The sequence below is a fragment of the Pungitius pungitius genome, chromosome 19 (genome assembly GCF_949316345.1).
Source record: "Pungitius pungitius chromosome 19, fPunPun2.1, whole genome shotgun sequence".
NCBI classification, from domain to species: domain Eukaryota; kingdom Metazoa; phylum Chordata; class Actinopteri; order Perciformes; family Gasterosteidae; genus Pungitius; species Pungitius pungitius.
The window spans coordinates 9,020,983-9,041,945 of record NC_084918.1 but is presented as its reverse complement, the minus strand read 5'-3'; the positions used below and the strand labels follow the sequence as shown (position 1 = coordinate 9,041,945).

At 45.6% G+C, this 20,963-nt stretch overlaps 1 protein-coding gene across 1 annotated transcript in view; it reads left to right on the top strand.

The window, feature by feature from the left end:
- Window positions 1–20,416, top strand: part of LOC119198853 (shootin-1-like) — a 39,741-nt gene extending 19,325 nt beyond the window's left edge. Inside the window, exons 7-10 of the mRNA XM_062559382.1 lie at window positions 9,270–9,379; window positions 9,461–9,535; window positions 14,518–14,626; window positions 17,774–20,416. Coding sequence (XP_062415366.1) covers window positions 9,270–9,379; window positions 9,461–9,535; window positions 14,518–14,626; window positions 17,774–18,049 — 570 coding nt within the window. The 3' untranslated portion in view covers window positions 18,050–20,416. The remainder of the gene's footprint in view (window positions 1–9,269; window positions 9,380–9,460; window positions 9,536–14,517; window positions 14,627–17,773) is intronic.
- The last annotated feature ends 547 nt before the right edge of the window (window positions 20,417–20,963 follow it).

Genomic DNA, 20,963 nt, shown 5'->3' with positions numbered 1-20,963 from the left:
ACACACACACACACACACACACACTGACTTTACTTGATCTCGTCCCTCTGCATGAGTCCAGTTCAGATGTGAGTTGTGGTAAACATGAGGCGTGTTTGTGACTGATCAGATCATCCCTCTTCCTTGCTCTCTGACACACACAGACTCTCTTTCTTTCTCGGTCACACACACACACACACACACACACAATCACAGTCATTAGTGTGTTTACATCAACTTCTCTTAGCATGGAGTAAATGGTTTCAAACAGCTTTAATGAGGATTTGTAGGGAAGTTTACAGATAGCAAAAGTTTATGAGGATGTTTTCATTCCCATAAACTTTTTTAGAAGTATTGATGTCATAGACATAGAAATACAATTAGACAGTAGCTTTTAATCATTCCCAGTCAGCGGGCTGCCGGCCTAGTGATTAGAGAAAGGAGCCTGGTCCACTTGGGCGGGCCACACTGTATCACCAGAAGCTGTTTCATTCTGCGCGTGGAGGTCGACGGTGCGAGATGTAATTTGATCTATTTTTCCTCCGTTTTCTTCACCACTCCGGCCCTGATGGACAGTGATTCAGCTCCCCAGCGTTGCGGTTTACCTAATCGCCTTTGACACACTTGCGGGGTGTCAATCACAGACACAATGTTTTATTCAAAATCTGTCTGTGTGGGAACTCTGCAGCCATGAGTCTTCAACATCTTCATTCTCTTGATGGTAGAGAGAGTTGGTCTCTGGAACGTTCTCATCTGGTCGTTGATCTGACTCGTTATACCTGATAGAAGCCCCAAGCTTGGCCTAATTAGCTAAAAATTACCCACACTACATCACCGTTTTTACAGAAATACACTCTCTCTCACACACATACACACACACACAGGAATGAGGACAGACAAATGACGCTCATTTGTTTAGTTGATGAATAAAGAGAAGTGCTCCAATTGTCTGACTATTTAACCATGGAAAGTCCTTTGTATTTGTTCAATGTGCGTATGCATGCGTGTCTGTGTGTCCCATCACCCTCCAACACAGCTCATTAACCTGCTGTCGTGTAATTCATCTAACGGAGGGGACGGACTCCATAACTTCCTGGGTCCCTCTCAGCTGTCACACATCCTCTCTCCAACTCAAAGTTGCCTCATGCCAGAGTTTGTGAGGGACGTGTAAGGCCCGATGATCTTAATTTGGCAAAAGGAGGGGAAGAGAAAAACATGTTAAGTAGCTGCATAGATGTAAAAAGTTGTTTTCTCTCTTTGCTGATGGATTCTATTTTTATATCAACAAATGAAGGATGTTCAGGATGTTCAGCCACAGCGGGGCTCAATTTGAAATGCTTGAATATTTAAAAATGTAATTATACAGTGGAGTGCGACAGTAATTAATAATGTGAATAAACAGTTAAACAGATTTTTTTATTGCCGATGATTTACAAAACATGACGACCGACATTCACCTATCGCTCGTCCTGATTGAAACGGACTCAGCAACATGCCGCTCCAATAGAAACGTTTCTAAATGCACAGAACAACAGATCATGCACATCTTAGATCTGATTGGATGTTACATTTGATTTATATTTGACAATTGTCAAACCTCCCATCAATTGTTAAAATCCAATCCAACCGCTGAACAAACATCTCTCATTCTTACGTTTATTTTAGTTTTATAGATGGGTTTATAGAAAAGAAAGTCGGATAAGTGAAACCTTTTGTTCTCTCAATTCTTTCACTTAGTCAAAGTTGAGACTCACCTTTTGCATACTTGCATTTGACTTGTGTGAAAATGAGTCTTAACAAAGTACACATGCCACTCATCCAACAGCTTCCAGATAATAACAATAAGTAAGTATTGCTCATATTGTAATTACTCAAGGCTAACATTTAATCGTCTCACCCAATCCTCTTCACAAATTCTAAGAGACTTTTTTAATATCACTAAAGGATGACTTTAAATAGAGAAAATTCTCAGAACCCAAGAATAAAGCTGATTATTAATTTAAAAATGAAAACCCATGAAAGTAACTTTAAATCTTTAAATCATTTTGCCGCAGCAGCAATGGTAATAATTGATAATTGTTTTAGTCGTTATCATGTTGTCATATAAAGGCTGCCCTGCAAGAGAACGTGTGTAAAGCATGATAACCAAGCGCAGTCTCCTTCACTGTTCTGTAAAGTATCAACAGGAGGCCTTGGCAAAGAGATCGGCCCTGGCAGTTTGTGTGTGTGTGTGTGTGTGTTTGTGTGTGTGTATTTGAGTGTATGCGCAGAAATTGTTTCCTACAAATCAATCATGTAGTGGAAAATAATAAATAAAGTGTTAGGGCTCGACCTGCCAGAGAGTCGCACACCTGACGCCGCTCTGCTCATCGCCACAGCTGCAGCTCGTCAGCTCATCCCACAGGGAGGTTAAGAAGCAGATCTGCCAGTGGCTCGCTGTGAGTTCGTGCTCTGTGTTTCCCCAGAGAGGGTTGATTGTTCTTCCCCTGTGCTCCTCTTGGAAACCCTTCCGGAATTCCCTACGCAGAGTTTTTGTTTTCCCTGTGAGTATCGTGTGAGTTTTCATTTTTTTGATTGGACTAAGAGCGCCCACGGACTAGAGAAGTTTTTGGAGTTGCCTTTTTTTTGTTTTTTCTCCCCCCTGCCAATTAAGGAGGCAGTTCTCGTTTTTTGGTTTGTTTCTCGTATTTGGTTAATTTGTGAAATAAACTACGCCGTTTTCCGGCTAAACCTAAGCTGTGTCTGGTGTCGTGCACTTGGGGTCAGAGACAATCCATAACAGTACGAACTCATCCAGCATGTCGCGGAGCACGTCGTTCATGAGCGCCTGAAAAACCCCCGGGGCGTTGGTAAGGCCGAATGGCATTACGCGGTATTCGTAATGACCTCGGGGTGTCTTGAAGGCGGTCTTCCACTCGTCCCCCTCTCTAGCACGTGGTTGTGTACCTCGATGACATCCTGGTGTTCTCCAGGACTCTCGAGGAGCATGTCCAGCACGTTCGTCGGGTGCTCAAGCGTCTCCTCCAGAACAGACTCTTTGTCAAGGCGGAGAAGTGCCGTTTCCACTCCGCCTCTGTCGACTACTTGGGTTTCATTGTGGAGAGAGGGCAGACGCGGGCCGACCCCCGCAAGATCCAGGCGGTGGTAGACTGGCCGAGCCCTACGTCGCGAAAGAAGTTGCAGAGCTTTCTGGGATTTGCTAACTTCTACAGAAGGTTCATACGGAACTACAGCGTCGTGGCAGAACCCCTCACCAGGCTGACCTCCTCTTCCCAGCCGTTCATCTGGTCCCCGGCCGCCGACGCCGCTTTTCGGTCACTCAAGAGGAGGTTCACTAGCGCCCCAGTGCTGCTCCATCCCGACCCAAAACGACAGTTCATTGTTGAGGTGGACGCCTCGGACACCGGGCTGGGGGCAGTCCTTTCCCAACGGGCGGTGGGAGATCAGAAGGTGCACCCCTGCGCGTTCTTCTCCCGGCGTTTTCTTCCCGCGGAGATGAACTACGACATCGGTAATCGGGAGTTGCTGGCAGTAGTAGCTGCTCTGGGGGAGTGGCGCCATTGGCTGGAGGGGGCAGAGCAGCCATTTACCATTTGGACAGACCACAAGAACCTGACATTCATCCGGGCGGCCAGGCGTCTCAATGGGCGACAGGCTCGTTGGGCCGGTTTCCTCAGTCGGTTCAATTTCTCCCTGTTCCTAGCCGTCCCTGGTCCCACGTGGCCTTGGACTTTGTGTCTGGATTACCGGCCTCCCAGGGTAGGACGGTGATATTAACAATAGTAGATCGGTTCAGTAAGGGGGTGCACCTGGTGGCCCTCCCCAAACTCCCTTCGGCGTCAGAGACGGCGGACCTCCTGATGAGCCATGTGTTCCGGCTCCATGGCCTCCCCCAGGATGTGCTCTCGGACAGAGGACCTCAGTTCATATCCCAGGTATGGCGGGCATTCTTCAAGGGGTTGGGCGCCTCTGTCAGTCTCTCTTCTGGTTATCACCCACAGACTAACGGGCAGACGGAGAGGATGAACCAGTGTGTGGAGACGGCACTCCGCTGTGTGGCTGCCAAGAACCCGTCCTCCTGGAGTCGGTTCCTCCCATGGGTTGAGTACTCGATTAACTCCCTTGTCAGCTCTGCCACAGGTCTCTCCCCTTTCGAGGTGTCGCTGGGGTACCAGCCACCGCTGTTTTCGGCACAACAACCTGAGGTGGCAGTTCCGTCGGTACAGACTCATCTGGACAGATGTCGTCGCATCTGGGGAGTCGCCAGAGCCGCTCTACTCCAAGCGGCTGAACGTAGTAGCCGGGGGGCCAACCGTCGCCGGAACCCAGCGCCAACATACCACCCCGGGCAGAGAGTTTGGCTGTCCGCCAAGGATCTTCCCCTGCAGTCAACCGCCAAGAAGCTGGACCCCCGTTTCGTGGGCCCCTTTGAGGTCACGAAGGTGCTCAGTCCTGCCGCAGTGAAGCTGAAACTACCGGCTTCTATGCAGATCCATCCTGTGTTCCACGTATCAAGGATTAAGCCCGTCGCCTGCAGTCCTCTGATGCCTCCTGCCCCGGACCCACCTCCACCCACAATCGTGGATGGACACCCTCAGTGGAGGGTTCGCCGACTGTTGGACGTTCGGCGTCGGGGGCGAGGGTACCAGTTCCTGGTGGACTGGAAGGGCTATGGCCCGGAGCACCGTAGCTGGGTATCTCGCCGGCTCATCATGGACCCGGGGCTTCTGACCGTCTTTTATCGAGCCCATCCCGAGAAGCCTGGCAAGTCGCCGGGTGGCTCCCTTGGAGGGGGGGGTAGTGTTAGGGCTCGACCTGCCAGAGAGTCGCACACCTGACGCCGCTCTGCTCATCGCCACAGCTGCAGCTCGTCAGCTCATCCCACAGGGAGGTTAAGAAGCAGATCTGCCAGTGGCTCGCTGTGAGTTCGTGCTCTGTGTTTCCCCAGAGAGGGTTGATTGTTCTTCCCCTGTGCTCCTCTTGGAAACCCTTCCGGAATTCCCTACGCAGAGTTTTTGTTTTCCCTGTGAGTATCGTGTGAGTTTTCATTTTTTTGATTGGACTAAGAGCGCCCACGGACTAGAGAAGTTTTTGGAGTTGCCTTTTTTTTGTTTTTTCTCCCCCCTGCCAATTAAGGAGGCAGTTCTCGTTTTTTGGTTTGTTTCTCGTATTTGGTTAATTTGTGAAATAAACTACGCCGTTTTCCGGCTAAACCTAAGCTGTGTCTGGTGTCGTGCACTTGGGGTCAGAGACAATCCATAACATAAAGTCCTCTAACCTCCCCATTATTTTATTTTCCAACATTGTATTAAAGGGATGAAAAAATAACAAAGCAACTGGTAGCGTTTTTCCAAACTCTTGCTGCATCAGCTCATAAACAATACAGCATCAGTAAAAACCTCAAATTGTTCTTTTGTGCTGCTGCTGCTGTCAGCTCAGCACTGTTGCATGATGGTCACCTGGACAACATGGGATGGTGGGCTAAATGAGAACATCCAAACATATCTTTCTATTCTAAGAGGTTACAACACCTCAAGAACTCACTATTGCAGATTTAAGCTTCTAGGTTGGAATGGTTTGAATATATCAGTGCTGACATGATTACTGAACTCACAATAATACCAAGAACAACCTCGGCCTACTAATTATTTTTCAAAAAAACATCCACTGTCAGAAAGTAGAAGAAATGTAACATCTAACGGTGGGATTGAAGACAATTAATAATAAATGAAAAGCCGGAAATTTTGTCATTTGAAATCAGACTGAATATGTGTAAATGTATGGACGGATAACAGTCTGCACCCCAAAAAACCAAGCCCGAGCTTCCACCCAGCTGGTGGGTGAGAAATCTTTGACCAATGCTGATAATTGAGTTGTTTTCATGCAGGATAGACACACGATAGGGGGCTTCAATGCAGGCAGCCGTTGCCAAACAACCCAGCAGCATGCGCAGGCAAGTTTGTGATAAAACGATCTGTGAAAGGAGTGAGGGCCATGCAGCAGCAGACGAAGGTAATTAAAGAAGCCATCATCAGCGTCATTAATATGCTAGATCTGCTGTGGCCCACTGAGTAGTCTAATGGAGAATATGTCATCATCGTCACCATTAGGGAGAGTGGGACACACACACAAACATACGCGCACGTGGTCTTAATGTTGGGTCACGCCATGATTATCACCATTAAGCCTAGAGTGAGAAGACCTGCTTAGGGAGCCTCATTCTCTCCTGCTGCCGTACAGGCGCATGCACACGTATACAGTGTACTCGCACACACACACACACACACACACACATGCCTGTAGATCTTTAATTCAGACCCTGTGAGTGATAAGTATGCATATTTAAGTGATGTCAGGTCTGTTGGGTCTTTTAATTAGACAGAATGAATGAATGTTTTATAAAAAACGTGTTTAACAATAAATGTGTTCATTAATTTGATGAGAGGATGTGCTCTGATGAGCTGAGTGGAACAGAGTAATGGCTCGTATTCAGCGCTGGAGGTTTGATGAGGATGGAAGCAACAGCCAGGCTGTCAGTTGAAAAAAAAAAAAAACATTTTTATATTCCTCTCTTTAACAAGAAAAGTTCACTTTGAATTCTGTTCATCACACGACCTTGGCCCGCTTGGCATGTTTTAGTGAAAATGCACTTTTGTCCCGCGCAGCTAATATGGAACGTGATACCAGTCCACTTCTCGATGTAGAATAGAAAAGATGGAAAACCCATTAACTGCTCCCCATCTTTTTTTGCAGATACACTTTCGTCATAAAAGTTCATTCAGATGTATAACTTTTGAATAAAATTCCATGTGGCTGTGGACAGGACAACTCTGTCCTCAAAATGACAAATACTGCTGCAGCAGCTGATCCCACATCCTCCACCAGGACCGCAGTAGTCAACTCTTTTTGTCCAGGAGAGACCTGAAAGGACCAGTGGTATCGCCCTACTTGGTTAGTGTGTCCCAAATGCATTTTGTTGCCCCTTTTAGCCCCCATCATCTGCTAAAATATTTGCGCAACAAAACCAATCTAAATGTTAAGCAGATATGCCGCTTTACTCCTCCCCCTGCTCGCAATTGCACCTCCTTTTGTGCCTTTTTCTCTAAATATCCGTCCCGCTCCCCCCCTCGCTCTCACACTCTCCCCCTCCTTCTCACACACCCTTTGGCTGCCTCCCTTGACACCGGTGGAAACAGAGTGATGCTGCGTAATTCAGTCCTAATCACAACATCAGACTTGTGCTGCCATTTACATCCCTCCGCCAGCCGAGCCCGTCGGACGGTCAGGAGGGAGATGTTAATGTAGAACCACAGGTAATTACAGTCATTACAGCACAGATCCCAGCAGCGTGTGTGCGCGCATGTGTGTGTGTGTGCGCAGATGCGTTGTGGTGTTGTCAGTTTTTGAAAGACAGGGTTTTGATACTTCTGTTTATGAAATTACTGTTGGAGTTTCATCGCGAGGTTTAGGTCAACATACCGACTCACTTTGCATGAAGATATGCTGTGCGTGACCAAAAAACGGAATGAAACTGCGTTTCTGCAACGTGTAGATGTTGTTTGATACCGAGTTTACTCCTTAACATTGAGTGATTTGCTTGGTGTCATTTCATCGTTACCTCAGTTTACCTTCATTGCCTGACTGTCAAAAAATGAAAAATTAATTGTTGTCACCTTCATCTTCACAACTTGCCATCCCTTATGAAGCATCTTATTCGTTTGTGTTGTTGATCATTCTCTTTTTGAATCTCACCTCTATTATCTCATATTCATTATAGACATATGGGAGGTTGCCCATGAACTCGGATCCTTCTGTTTCTCTTGTGAATGCAACCAGACGCCTCTTCAGAACATTCCTCATATGGGCCTAGTGGCGTGCACATACTAGTTTGGAATTGCAGGACATTTCAGGTTAAGCATGCAATCGATTTCTCTGTCCCTGCAACGTGTCCTTTTACCCGGCATTTATCATATATCAGAAATCTAGAGCAGCAATGGCTCATTGAGCAGTTGTTTACTGTTAGCTCCTGAAGCATTTGATGTTGATACTAGATCCCAAATTTGCCTGCAGTTATACAGAATGTGTTACGTTCCTGTGACGGGAGGTACAGTTGTACATAGAAGTAGTTTTTTCACTTTAACCTTTAGGTCTACATGTGATTGTGCTTTGCCTCTGGATGTGGGCTGTAGGAGTTTATAGTTACTCACTCTACATATTGACACAATCCCCAAGTTTAAGAACACTACAGACAATGCAACTCTGTTTTATTAGTCATCTCAATGGTTCTCATTGGCTTATCCTCCGTGTCCAGTTTCCCTGAATCCATTTGGTGAAATGAAGGATAATTGTTTGTGATAATCTCTTTGAATTTGCCTGCATGCAATATTTTTCTCAGTCAGCTCGGCATCCATAGGTTCAGCTGTCTTATTTTATTATTGAGTTACATTTAACTCTGTCGGGTTGTCAAGATAAACATCAGGAAAGAAATATGCTGTTATACGTATAGGACACACCGAATATAATTTACCTCACTCAGCATTTAATATTTTTGACATTTTGGGTTAATCATGTGACATTTTTGGATCCCTAAATCATGACCAACATATTGGAAACTTTTTTTCATGTTTTCCCATGTATTTGTGGGGAAATAGTATGGTATATCAAGGTGTTTCCATGGCGATAAGGGTAATGTGTGAGGGTCCCAGGAGTTTAGCCATGGAAAGGTCCTGACTGATAAGCAGAATGAAAAAGTCAGCAGTTTGGCCATTGACATCCCATCTCTGTTTACCCCTCACCCGTCTCTTTTCACTCCAATCTCGTCTTTAGTCTGCTCCTGCCCCCCCCTCCCCCTTCTCCCTCCATCTTTCCTCCTTACACCTGCTTAATACCCAACCCTCTTATTTACACCTGTATCTGCAAATGCCATCTCTTTCATCCCCCATTATTCTCCATTTACCTATTTTTCTTTTTGTGTTACTATTAGGTGCTATTTTTGAAATGTATTTTCCCCCGTCATTGCAACCATCTATTAGAGCCCCACTTATCGCTCAATTTTTTTGTTTGTTAATTTTACACCATTTGTGTGAGGAGAGAGAGGAAGAGAGAGGGAGACATAAACCCATATCTGGAAAACCAGTGTTGGAAGTGAATATTCACTATGAAGGATGTAAACATCTTGTAAAATGCATTGAAACAAAGATGAAGGGAACTTTCCAGTTCCTGTTCATACGAAGTCCAGATGAACCGTTGTGCTTAAGTTGTGATTGGTATGGTTTGACTGTGAAATGTAGGTGGACACACTCCTGAGGGAGCTGCAGGAGACACGGTCCGAGAAGGCAAACCTACGCCATGAGAGCCAGTTGCTCATGACTAATGTCAACTGTTGGATTGCTGAACAAAAGTAAGACCCAAATGAACCCTGCGACGTGTTTTTGTCTTCCTAATTTAATTGACATGACAAAAATCTTTCTCCCCCTCCCAGGGCCTCCAACGAGAGCCTCAGTGCCCAGATGACGGCCCAGAACAAGGTGCTGCTCATCCTCACTGAAGAGAAAGAGTGAGTGTTATCTATTTACGCCACTTTATCAATTACTGAATTTTGCTTTATGCGTGCTTCTACCTGCCTGCGTGGGTCTCCATCTTGTTCATTGTGTTCGTTCCTTAAAGATGGCTAAAGATGGGGATGGAGGGGGGGGGGGGGTTAAACAGCACAGCAAACTTCTTCACCTGCAATCTGGTCAGCGTTCCCACCAGGCTAGTTTGTGATTTTATTGTGTGTCTGCGGGCGGATTCTCTGACATTCTCGCACCCGATCGCCGTGCTGCATATCTGCGTCACCATGACTCTCGCACACACGTGCACACACACACACTGGCATGGGCGTGACATGTTGCTTTTTCCAGAGATCAAAGCGGTCCAGCTGTCTTGTGTCGTCCCTCCCCCTGTGGTGCCTCCTCCCCCGCCCCGCCTAGCAACGCCACATCTGTCTGTGTCTCCTTCTTTCTCGCTCCCGTTCTCATCAGACAGTGTGTGTGTGTGTGTGTGTCTTTTTACATAGTCAGAGCAATAGAAAGTCCCTTACTCACTCACAGCGACGGTTATAAAAAATGACATTTCTGCCTCTCCTCCCGTTAAATAACAGTTTCATGCTTCTGAATTTGAACATAATAGTATAATAAACATAACAAATTACAACTTGTTTTAATAGTAACTAAAATAAATAGCCACATAGGTAGGTAATAAATGACTGCAGAAATATACAGCGTTATAGATGGCATGTGTGTCTTTCAGTGTGTTTGTGTGTGTGATATTGTCCAAACTGGTAGTTAACTGCTCTCCCGGAAGCAGAAAAACAAAGACACCATTGCCGTTGTGTGGTTGGAATATGTCGTCTCCCATGTTAACACCAGTCTCTTGATGATAATGGGTGTCTGTCCCTCTCTCTGTGTGTGTGTGTGTGTGTGTGTGTGTGTGTGTGGGGGGGGGGGGGGTAAACTCACTGTCACTGCATCTCCCGGGCTTCGTCAGACACCTTCAAGGTTCTAATGACACGTTGAAAGCAGAGGTGACGCGACTAAAAGAACTGGCGGATGAGAAGACGAGAGACACGGATCCCTTCGAGGTGAACAAGTGCAACGCGGAGGAGCAATGAACTAGTGGGAAGAGACGAAAGAGAGTCCATCACAAAACAGGGTTTTTTTTGTTTTGTTTTTCCTTTTGTACTTGTTCGCAGGCCTGGATCCGGGACCTGGCCGTCCTGCGAGAGGGGAGAGCGTGAGTTTAGCATCCAACCAACGCGTCGCCCGCCATGTTTTCGCCCCTGCACACACAATCTAGCCCCAAACAAAGCCGACGATGTTAATAACACCAGGAGTGCTGTGAATGAAACACCCAGTGGGGCTAGCCACCTGTGTTTTCTCTTGTGTGTGTGTGTGTAGGGGGGGGGGGGGGGGGCGCGTGTGCATGCCTTTGCCTCTTCTTCAATGTGAATACTTGATTCATGCTGGGCCTTTAACAGTGATTACGCTCCAATCAAGGGCCCACCCTCTCCTGCACCCCCCCCCCCCCCCCCCCAAACGCCCCCACGGCTGTCCAATAGCAGAGAGGCGATATTTGTAAAGTTCATTAAGGCAATTAAAAGCAGTGCGGCACAGATGGGGTTGGGTGTTGGAGGGGAAGCGAGAGAAGGAAGATGTTTGCGTGTGGTCGAGGGTGTTTGTGGGGGGCAACCCGCCTGCGGGGCTCCTCCCCATACTCCCTGTGTGACCCCCTGAGGTATAACTCATTAACACCCCCCACCCGCTCGGGGTCCCGTCCCTCACCCACCTCACGCCGTTTTACACACGTGAACCCCTCCCCTAACAAAACCACCAGGCTCTGTTTCCAAAACGGATCAGATTTGTTTTGACTGGAGTAGGTTTCCATTGCTATTCAAAGCTGTCAGTCATTTTAATGATATCATTAAGGGGCCGCGACAGAAAGATGAATCGCTTTTGCTTGTCTTTCCCTCATAATTGCAAATGAGCGAGAGAGAGGGGGACAGAGCGAGCGAGGCAGTTCATATAGATGTGTGCATAAGAGGGGTTTTGATTGAGCGAATATAATAACATGGAATGAGATAAAAAACAGTGAATGAAAGCCTCTTCCATAGTGTCTCCCCATCCATTCTTTTTTGTATTTCCCTTTTCTTTATTATGAGGACTCCTAATTTATTTCATTTCATTATTGTAACCCCCCCGCTGCACACACACCTAAACAATATGCCATATGTATGAAAATCAGACATCCACGAGGCAACAGATGTGTCATGATATTTGCAGGGCAGCCACTTACATTCAGTGTATAAATCTCATTACTGGTGGCAAAGGGGGTATCCTCAGTGTCTCTGCACTGTCACTATCGCTGGCAGCAATCAACACGGCATGAAGGCATTGTCATTAGATATGCCTTTATTAAAGAAATCTATTATGATTTCACGGCCTTCTGTTGGAAAGCAGCTGCAGTGTCACAGCGTTTTTATTATTGGTGGCACTTTGTACCACCGAGAGGTGAGGAATCGAGGTGCTAGATTTGGATTTAGACCACTTTCAAGAATATACTTTTTTGTAAACAAATGTTGAAATCGGAGTTTTTATTGATCAGCCTTTTGTCAATTGCATATGTCTTAGTTGGATGTGTGTGATTTGAGATGCTGGTTGTTCCAAAAGGTTTTCAGCCTCGCAGCAGTATCTTGTGCTGTAAGTTTAATGTGAAATCTGAAAGGCATGCAATTGCAAGCAGATTCAATCTAATTATACACTTCACATTTCACCTCAAATGATCTGAAATGATATCTGAAAACATTCAAACGAGAGGGCACAGCCAGATGCACTAAGTGGCAGCAGCAGAGATTGATGCTGTTTGCTGTGACTGTCTGACACAACCCATCTAGGGGAGGGTGGGGGGGGGGGGGGGGGCTCATAAAGCATCGGGCTTCATCAGTCGCACCATAAACAATGTGCTTCCAATTAACAGCACCCAGTGATCACAGCGGAGGATTTGTATAAACACAGGGAACCAAAGTGACAGAAAGAGGAGATAAGAAGACTGTGGGTAGAAGCCACTCAAGTCTTGCATAAAATGTGTGATGGAGGCAGTAAATAAGAAAGATGAGAGCGGGATCGCAGCGGTGAAGGGTCCGTGTAGTTTACTGCCTGGTTTAGAGAGCATGGCAGCTTGGCTTTGACACTAATGACTGTAATTATACACACACTGATTGGGTTAGGCCGCTAATTACACACATCCATGTTTGCGTGTAAGCACAGGAACACGTGTTTACACACCGGGCGCATAAATCTCACGCAGTTGTCTCAGCGGCGGCGGTTCACGATCCGCTGAAGAGCGCATTAGCATCTAGGAAAGCGTTTTAAATCACGGGGAGAATCTGTGGAGATGTGGCGTTCTGGATTTTATGCCTCCTGCATTTCTGTTGCCGTAGCAATGGAAGAATCCTCCTCCAAAAGGCATTTACAATTTAAAAGATCAAAGGGAATTTTGGCGTTTCTGCTTATTAATGTTCTTCGTATCGTCATTACGGTGTGAAATTAAAAGATTTGAAGGGGTCAGTTTCAATTATGTTAAGTTTATGAATTACATTTTTAGGAAATGAGCTGTCTTGTAAAAAAAAGAACGCTTAAATTGTCCAAGCTTGATTAGTTTGTTGGTTAATAGGCAGTGATTCATAGTATGTCCTGACAGCTGGTCTATGAATTATGCATGTATGAATTAATGAATTCTTATGAAGACTTATTTCATCATTAATATTTGACTGAAACAATGAGCAGTGTTTTAGTCAAACACTAATGATGAAAAGAACAACTAACATAAAGTAGATCATCTTTAAGTCTTCCCATTATAACAGGTTTTGTGTTTCCTCTGTTCAAAATGATTTTATTCAGTCTTAATGTCTCTATGTGCCGTACCGCAAGGTCGCATCATGTTCTATAGGAAACCCAACGAAGAATCCCAGTGGAGAGAAGAGTTGTGATGCAGTGTAGTTACCGTGACTGTTGTTTATGTTGTAATTGTCTGCTGATGGTTACAAACACAAGGGATCGGGATTCTTCCACTAACGAGTCTCATAAACTTTTTAGACAACAATTGTCAGTTCACATATAAGCATCTCTCTCAAGTGTCTCCACAGATCTTCAATGTTTTAAGTTATCGTTAATAGGGGACACAAGTTTGTGTGTGTGTGTGTGTGTGTGTGTGTGTGTGTCACGGCTCACCCACATCCACAGGAACAATAATGGCCTTTCTTTGCGTTTGGATGAGCGTTCCCGTCCTCTCGACTCGAGCAAAGCGGGACCGCCTCTCCGTCCGCTGCTCTGATAGAAAATCCCAGCTTGCTCTTTTGCAAGAAAATTAACATTAGGGAGGTACAGTGGTGCTTTAATGGGCTAAGACGTCTTCCATAAAGTATTTAGAAGGTTTCTCCCGAATGCTAACTGGACAGGTTCGCTGGGGCATGAAGGAAGGAGCGTAACGCGGGGGCAGCTCGATGTTCAGCCCGCACACAGCACCATTATCCACCGTCGTTAATTTAATAGACGTTCCTTAGTCAGGCCTGAAGATGGCAGACCCCAGCATTTGTTTGTCGTTTCCCCAAAACGTTTTTAATAAACAGTTAAAATCTTAAATGGCTTCTTGTACTCTTAATGTTCCCTGGCTGCGGTTGTATTTTTTTCTTCCACCGTTTTCTAAGCGCTTTCATGTATGATTTAATGAATTCTGGAACTCATTTGCTCGCCCATCTTTGAGTCCAGTAATAAGTTTTAATGAAGATGTTGTACGCCAACTTCTTCGTGCCCCAGATTTTGAGGACATTTAATGTGATTAGAACTGTTTTTTTTGTCTGCAGATCGAGTTTCACGAAGAGTTACACTTAATGTGCATTTTTATTGTAAAATACACACAAGCCAGTTTTAAGAAGCAGAGTGTTGTTTTCCTTAAACATAGGTAGTAGTATTTATTGTTTGTGTGTGTGCACTTGTGTTACAGCATGGAAAAGCAGGGTTGTGCGGCCGTGGCTCTGAACCTCAGCAAAATCGAGGACATGCAGACTAGACTTCGAAGCAACCTGGAGGCCATCAGAATGCTAAATCAACAAGTAAGAGAACACGCGCACACACACGCACACACACACACACACCAGGTCCTGACAGTCCTTTTACCCGACAGATACAAACACACACCCCCACACCGCAGCCCACCTGCTGTTGAGCTCACACAGAAGAGGAAGCTTTCATACGTCCAACTTCAAACACACACGCGTGCACACAGGCACACACAGACAATCCATTTCCTCTTCCCTACGATAAAAGTGAAACGTCGGCAGCGGGGGGGGGGAGGTTGTACGGCGCGTGCAAAAGGGGGGGGACAAATGGTATTGGGAAAAGGCAGTGACGTTTCTTCAACTGGTAAATGATTTCCCTTTCATGAAACTGAGAGAGGGACGTATATCAATAAAGGCGCGCTGATCTCTCTGTGACAGCGTAGGGAAATGGCCCGCTGTGATAAAACAATGTGGGGGGAAAAACACAGAGGAATATTCTGAGGAAAGAGCTGACATTATTTTTTTGAGTTTTTTTTACTGCATTGAACTTCAGAAGAGTCAACAAATCACCAAAGGAGAGACAAATCAAAAGTACTCCTCAGCCCCCTCAGTTCTCCAAAAACCTCAAGGCCCGGGGAACGGCTCACCCGTCTTTTGTTAGTCTGTCGAATGGCCCGCTGATTGACGAGACACGACAAAAGCTAGCACTTGTAGAAGTTTTAATGCGGTGTGTGTTTCTTTTTTTTCTTCTATGAAAAGCAAAAGGTGCTTTGTGTGTATGTGTGTTTGTGTGTGTGTGTGTGTGTGTGTGTGTGTGTGTGTGTGTGTGTGTGTTTATGGCAAAGACCGGTGGAGCAGAGGAAGAGGCCGACGAGAGAGGAAGAGAGAGGTGTTGTTTAACAGGTCAGGTGTGTAATGGTGCCTCTTAATCTCTAGTGTGAATCATTACACACATCGATCCAACACGGACATCCTACACACACACACACACACACACACACACACACACACACACACACACACGACACAGTCGGAGAGGGCATTCGCTTCACTGTCCACTGGACAAACTCGGGCTCACACTCACACAACCAGATACAGATCCTGGGTGTGAGTGTGTGAAAGGCTTCGGGTTGTGGGCCCGTGTCTCTTCTTTGGGTCGCTCTCACTCGCTCACACTCACAATCTGGTTTAGTGCCGTCACATTCTCGCTCGCCCAGGGCCGCATGTTAAGCGTTTTTTTTTACGTGCGCGATTTACATCCGACTGTCAAGCGAATTTCACGCCAACTTTTGAAACGTCACACAAAATTAGATTCGAGTTAAGTGATTTTCCATCAACTATGGGGGGGGGGGGGGGGGGCAGGTGAACATCAGAGGAAAGAAGGCGGATAGATTGTAGGCCTGATTGGCTTTAAGCGAGCTGGCGCCGTATTGTTCTGTATTGTTCTGTACTGTCAGCTGATGTCCAGACTGTTGCACGCCATTCGTGCAAAGATGAAAAGAAGGCGTGCTTACATGGTGATATAACACCTTTTACTATAAGCAGCTGCACAAAGTGATGGACTAACAGGTATTCCTCAGTATTTTTGAATTTCAATATATAAATGGCAACGGGGGCCAAACTAAATAAATACATAAATAAAAACGTTTTTGCTACAGCGAAGAAATTCAGTCAAAGTTTGCTGTCTCTTTTCATCATTTCTAGCTCAGTAATTCTCATAATTTGTATTAAAATACTGCAAACACACCAGCAACACCGCCCATGTCCCTTGTGTCTTTCGGTCTATTTTTCTTTTTGTTCTTTCTCCCCCACTTTACACACATACTTTTCATTCAAACATATGCCCACCAGTTCACCGCTCGGTGTGAAGGTTGAAGTTGGAGACAGGCTGTGATTTTTAATTTCACCCCCCCCCCCCCCCTTTGCAATTAGAAAAGCATCCAGAGCAACCAAAGAGGAGGAAAATTAAACGGGGCCCCTTGAATAAACGTTTAATTATAAATGTCAACCTCAACCTGTTTTTCCTCTATAAATTCTATTTCATTTGGCATGACATACGATGAACACATTGAAGGAGCCTGTTGAAGATAGTAAACACTCTTCAGGCGTCTCGGGGTAGTTTGGACACGCCATTGGCTCTTGGAGGGTTACGCCTTTTTCTAGTCATGAGATGTAAAACATTTGCTCAGATTTATACTATGTGTGTTTGCGTGTGTGTGTGTGTGTGTGAGAGAGAGAGAGAATGTGCATTTGTGACAATGTCTGGAAGGGTAATGTTAGCAAAACTATCTCCGTCTGTGTTGTCCTCTCCCTCCTTCACACAAATACACATTTGCTAACACACACACACACACGGTCAGACATCATTCTTGAACCACAACATTCGCACAGCCACACAGAGTGCCCTTATTCTGTCTCTCAATTCTTTAATTTCTTATTTCACTCATCAATATTTGATTTAAAATCCTGTCTTTTTTCTGCTCTATTACAGTTTTTGCACCTCCTGCATACAACCACCACGCTGCACAACAAATGTTGACGTCTTTTTCGTTCTGGTTTCTGCATTTTGAAGACACGTTTTGACTCACACTCCTCGCTGCCTTTACTCCAATGTCCCTGTCAAAATACAAAACACCCTCAATTCAGCTACTCTGTAATTGTGTTTCAGGGAGCCCAATCATGTTCTGACGGTGTGCGGTTTGTTTTGTGTCACGGATGATTTTGTGTCAAATCGACCTCTAATGATCGCTCAAATTGGTTGTTTTCATGTAGAAATTTACACCGTCGCGCGACTCTGACTCTGGCAACCATTTCAAACTGTGAAGTCAATGCTCTCCTCGGAGCCCCCTGGCAATTTTCCACTTGCATTTCTGTTTCAACAGGCATGAAAGTAACTGTGAAAGATGAATTAAGCACATAATGAGATGTCAGCTACTTCATCAACTTGATAGCTGTTGACTTTTGATGTTTGATTTTTATTGGTAGCTTCCAATTAAGTTTTGTAATTTGGCTGATTTAACTAAACAAGTGTGATGTTTAAACTTCCTTCAGGTTTCACCGGTCAACGCCCCTCATGCTGTTCCACAGTCACACATGAGTGTTTATTTCTATTTTTCCGGAAACTACTGTCACTCTCATTGTCTCCGCGTGTCTTCTGCTGTGGATGCGTCTCTCCCAATGTCTCTTTCTCTCTCGTTCCAGTTAAACTCGCTCAGCAGGGAGAATAAGCGGCTGCGCAGGCAGCTGGACGGCGAGCGGGCCGCACGTAGACGGGCGGAGGGGCCTCCTCCTCCTCCTCCTCCTCCTCTTCCTCCTCCCGCCAAGCAGAGCTCCATCGTCGACCTCCCCACCGTCCCCCGGCTCCTCTCTGCGCCTCCCTCCCCCCCCTCCGGGCATGGACAGAGCGACGGGGGACGCTGTTGGGACTCTGACCCAAACGAGGCGGAGCGGAGCCGGGGGTTCGGGGAGACCAGGTGAGTCGGGATTAAGCCCAATGCCCCGCTGGAAACTGCTTGGTCCGGGAGGACCAGCAGGGATCTGAACAAATGAAGCACACTGAAGACTTTGACCCGTCATGACTTGTTGGCCTCCACCTCCTCACCAGGGAGGGTAGTCAGCGAGAGGTCAATGCCCTGCAGGTCAAAGCCGACTCCCAGGGTGCTTCTTGCCTGAAGGGGGCTCCAGAACCAGCGAACGGTGGAATTCCTTCAAATCATCTAAAATCCACTCAAAAGAACATTTCTACTGCTCGGCCAGAAAGAGATTTATTCCAAGAATATATTTTCTTTTTCTTTTTAAATAGATTTTGACACTTAACATAAAAATTGATGCATCCTCAAAAAGCCGTAATGCTCTGAAGAGTCTTCAAGAAATGATGACAAAACTCTAAAACTAACCTATCACTGTCTTATTTGAAGATTCTGACAGTTCTGATGACTTCTAACCCTTTATTCCAACGTATAGTCAAATAACTAAAAAGATTGCTGATGACTGTGTCTTACACCAACGTGTCGTGAGCATCCACAGCTCGAAGGTGGATCGCCGTCACGCCGCCCCTGGTTGCGCTGCAGCTGCTGCGGGGAGCGACTGCGATGCTGAAGGTGCGTGTGCGTTACGTGTCTGCGTGCTTCTGCCTCTGGATGAGCGTGCGATTGAGTTTATTACCGTAAGATGTTTGTATTTTGTTTTATGCTGCAAAAGCACTTATTGATTTCTCTGTGTTGCTTCGTTCGAGCCCCCCGCGTTGTGTGGACGGGGAAATAAAAACAGATACATTTGTTAGTGGTAACACGTTGCTCACCGTTTTTATTCCATCCGTCAATACACAATGAATATCTCAAGTGCTGCTCCGTGTTAACACTTGTCATTTTTACAACTGATGATTTACTTTGTTTCCCATGAAAAGATGCTAAAGTATTGGAAACCAGCAAAACCATTAAATAAATGATCTTCAATGTGCTTTTGAAGCTCGCAAGACACTCGCACTCGTGTATTGATCTGTGGACTTTCCATGAGCACCGACGCGTGACTTTTGGCCCCTTTCATGTGTTCATAGCGGCTGAACAAGGGCAGCGTCGCACGCGAGCATCGCCGAGGACAAGAAGCATGCAAATATTTGAACTATGCGGAAGGAGCACTATTATACTGTGATAATGAGAATTCTAGGGAAAGTAGGTCTCAGACCACAATTGGCTTCCTCATCTTGCCATTGTCTCTTGTTGTCTCCCCCTACCTGTCCCCCACACTCCCCCACCTGCCTTCCAGACTCCCTGTTTTATCTTTCATTGTTGTTTTTTGTTCACACATAGCTGTGTGTTGTGTAGACGGTCAGGATGTCGTACATTTTAATGATTGCGAGTAGAACTGCGTGTCCTTGTTAGCTTGGTTTTCCTCATTTGCCGTGTCACGCTCAAAAATACACTTCTTTTATGTGCAAACACACATGGGTGCACCCACTCACACATCCGCACGCATATATATCACAAACACACACGCACACACACCTACACACACACTCTTAGGCAAACGGCACAGTCATTAAAAATGAAACCACAGGCTTTTTGAAAACTCCCAGGACTGAGGGAAAAGTCAGCGGCGCAGCGGTGAAAAGAGTCCCCCTGGAAACAATGAGGAGAATGATCATTTGTTGTTCTTGAAAACCCGGTGAGGTTTCACAGAGGTTAAGCTTCCCTTTGATGTGTTTTTAACTCGTTTCAGCTCTGCGGAGGGATTAGTCAGCCTCTCGCTCACACAAACACAAATGTCTACGTTTGCACACACACACACACACACACACACGCACATCCAGACTCTTAATTTCCACACCATGAGCTCTTCTCTCACAAAGGAGGAAAGCGCAGAACAGGCTCCTTCCTAACCTAATTTCATCAAATGAGATGTGGGTGGTGCTTCAATGCTGCATGTGTGGTCCCTTGGAAATCTGTGGTAAACCAGCAAAAATATTGCAAGGCAGTATTTTTCTTTTTATCCCAAATTAGCGTCAGGCTGCTTGTGAAAAGAAATGGCCCTTAACCACGAGAAGGAGACAGAAAGAGAGACGTGTAGATCCCTGCACTCATTACAGTGTTTACACAATAATATATGTGATGTGTGGGTTGCTTGCGTGTTTTTGCCGAGGTCCAAACACGCAGTTTGTGCGTTTGTTAGTTGGTTACCAGCTCCTGTGCGCGCTGTGCTGTATGTCTCTTAAGCAGCTGTGCAACAAAAATGACCTGCAAATGATTCTTAGTGTTTGTTTTAACCAACTGGGAGTGCCAGACGGGTGAAGACAGACCGTAGAGGCACTGTTATGTTTAATGGTTGGATCGCATCTTAATAATTAGCTGGGCTCACTGTTATATATAACACCCAATAAAGTTGTTAAAATGAAGCAAATGGGTTTCATTCTTCATCATTCAGTTCATTTGGTTAACTTTAACTTTTTTTTTTTAAATTGTCATATGAAGACAGCCTATACATTTGACACCTGAAGCAAACACTTTGAAATGTGAAAATTGCCACTTGGGACAAGAGCAGTACTCCGCCAGTGTTGCAATGATTTTAGTAGAAGAGGCGGTCCTGTTACACCACAAAGAGAAACTGACAGAGCAGCATCACAGGGTAAGAAAGAAAGAAAGAAAACTGACAGGAGTTCTTGCAACATGTCTTCTCCAAAAGTTAGGTCACTCAAAAGAACAGGAAAAGTAAAGAAAAAGGCGACAGTCGTTCCCACACTGTTTTAGCTTTTTTTTTAAAAGGGGGAGTTGTTAAGGGTTATGTGTTTGTTATGTGACTATACGGCAGCACGACTGCAAACGCCGACGTTCTGTTGGTGCAGGTGAAATTCCGGCTGTGGGCAGAAATGTATTTTTACACAGACGCACACACTGAA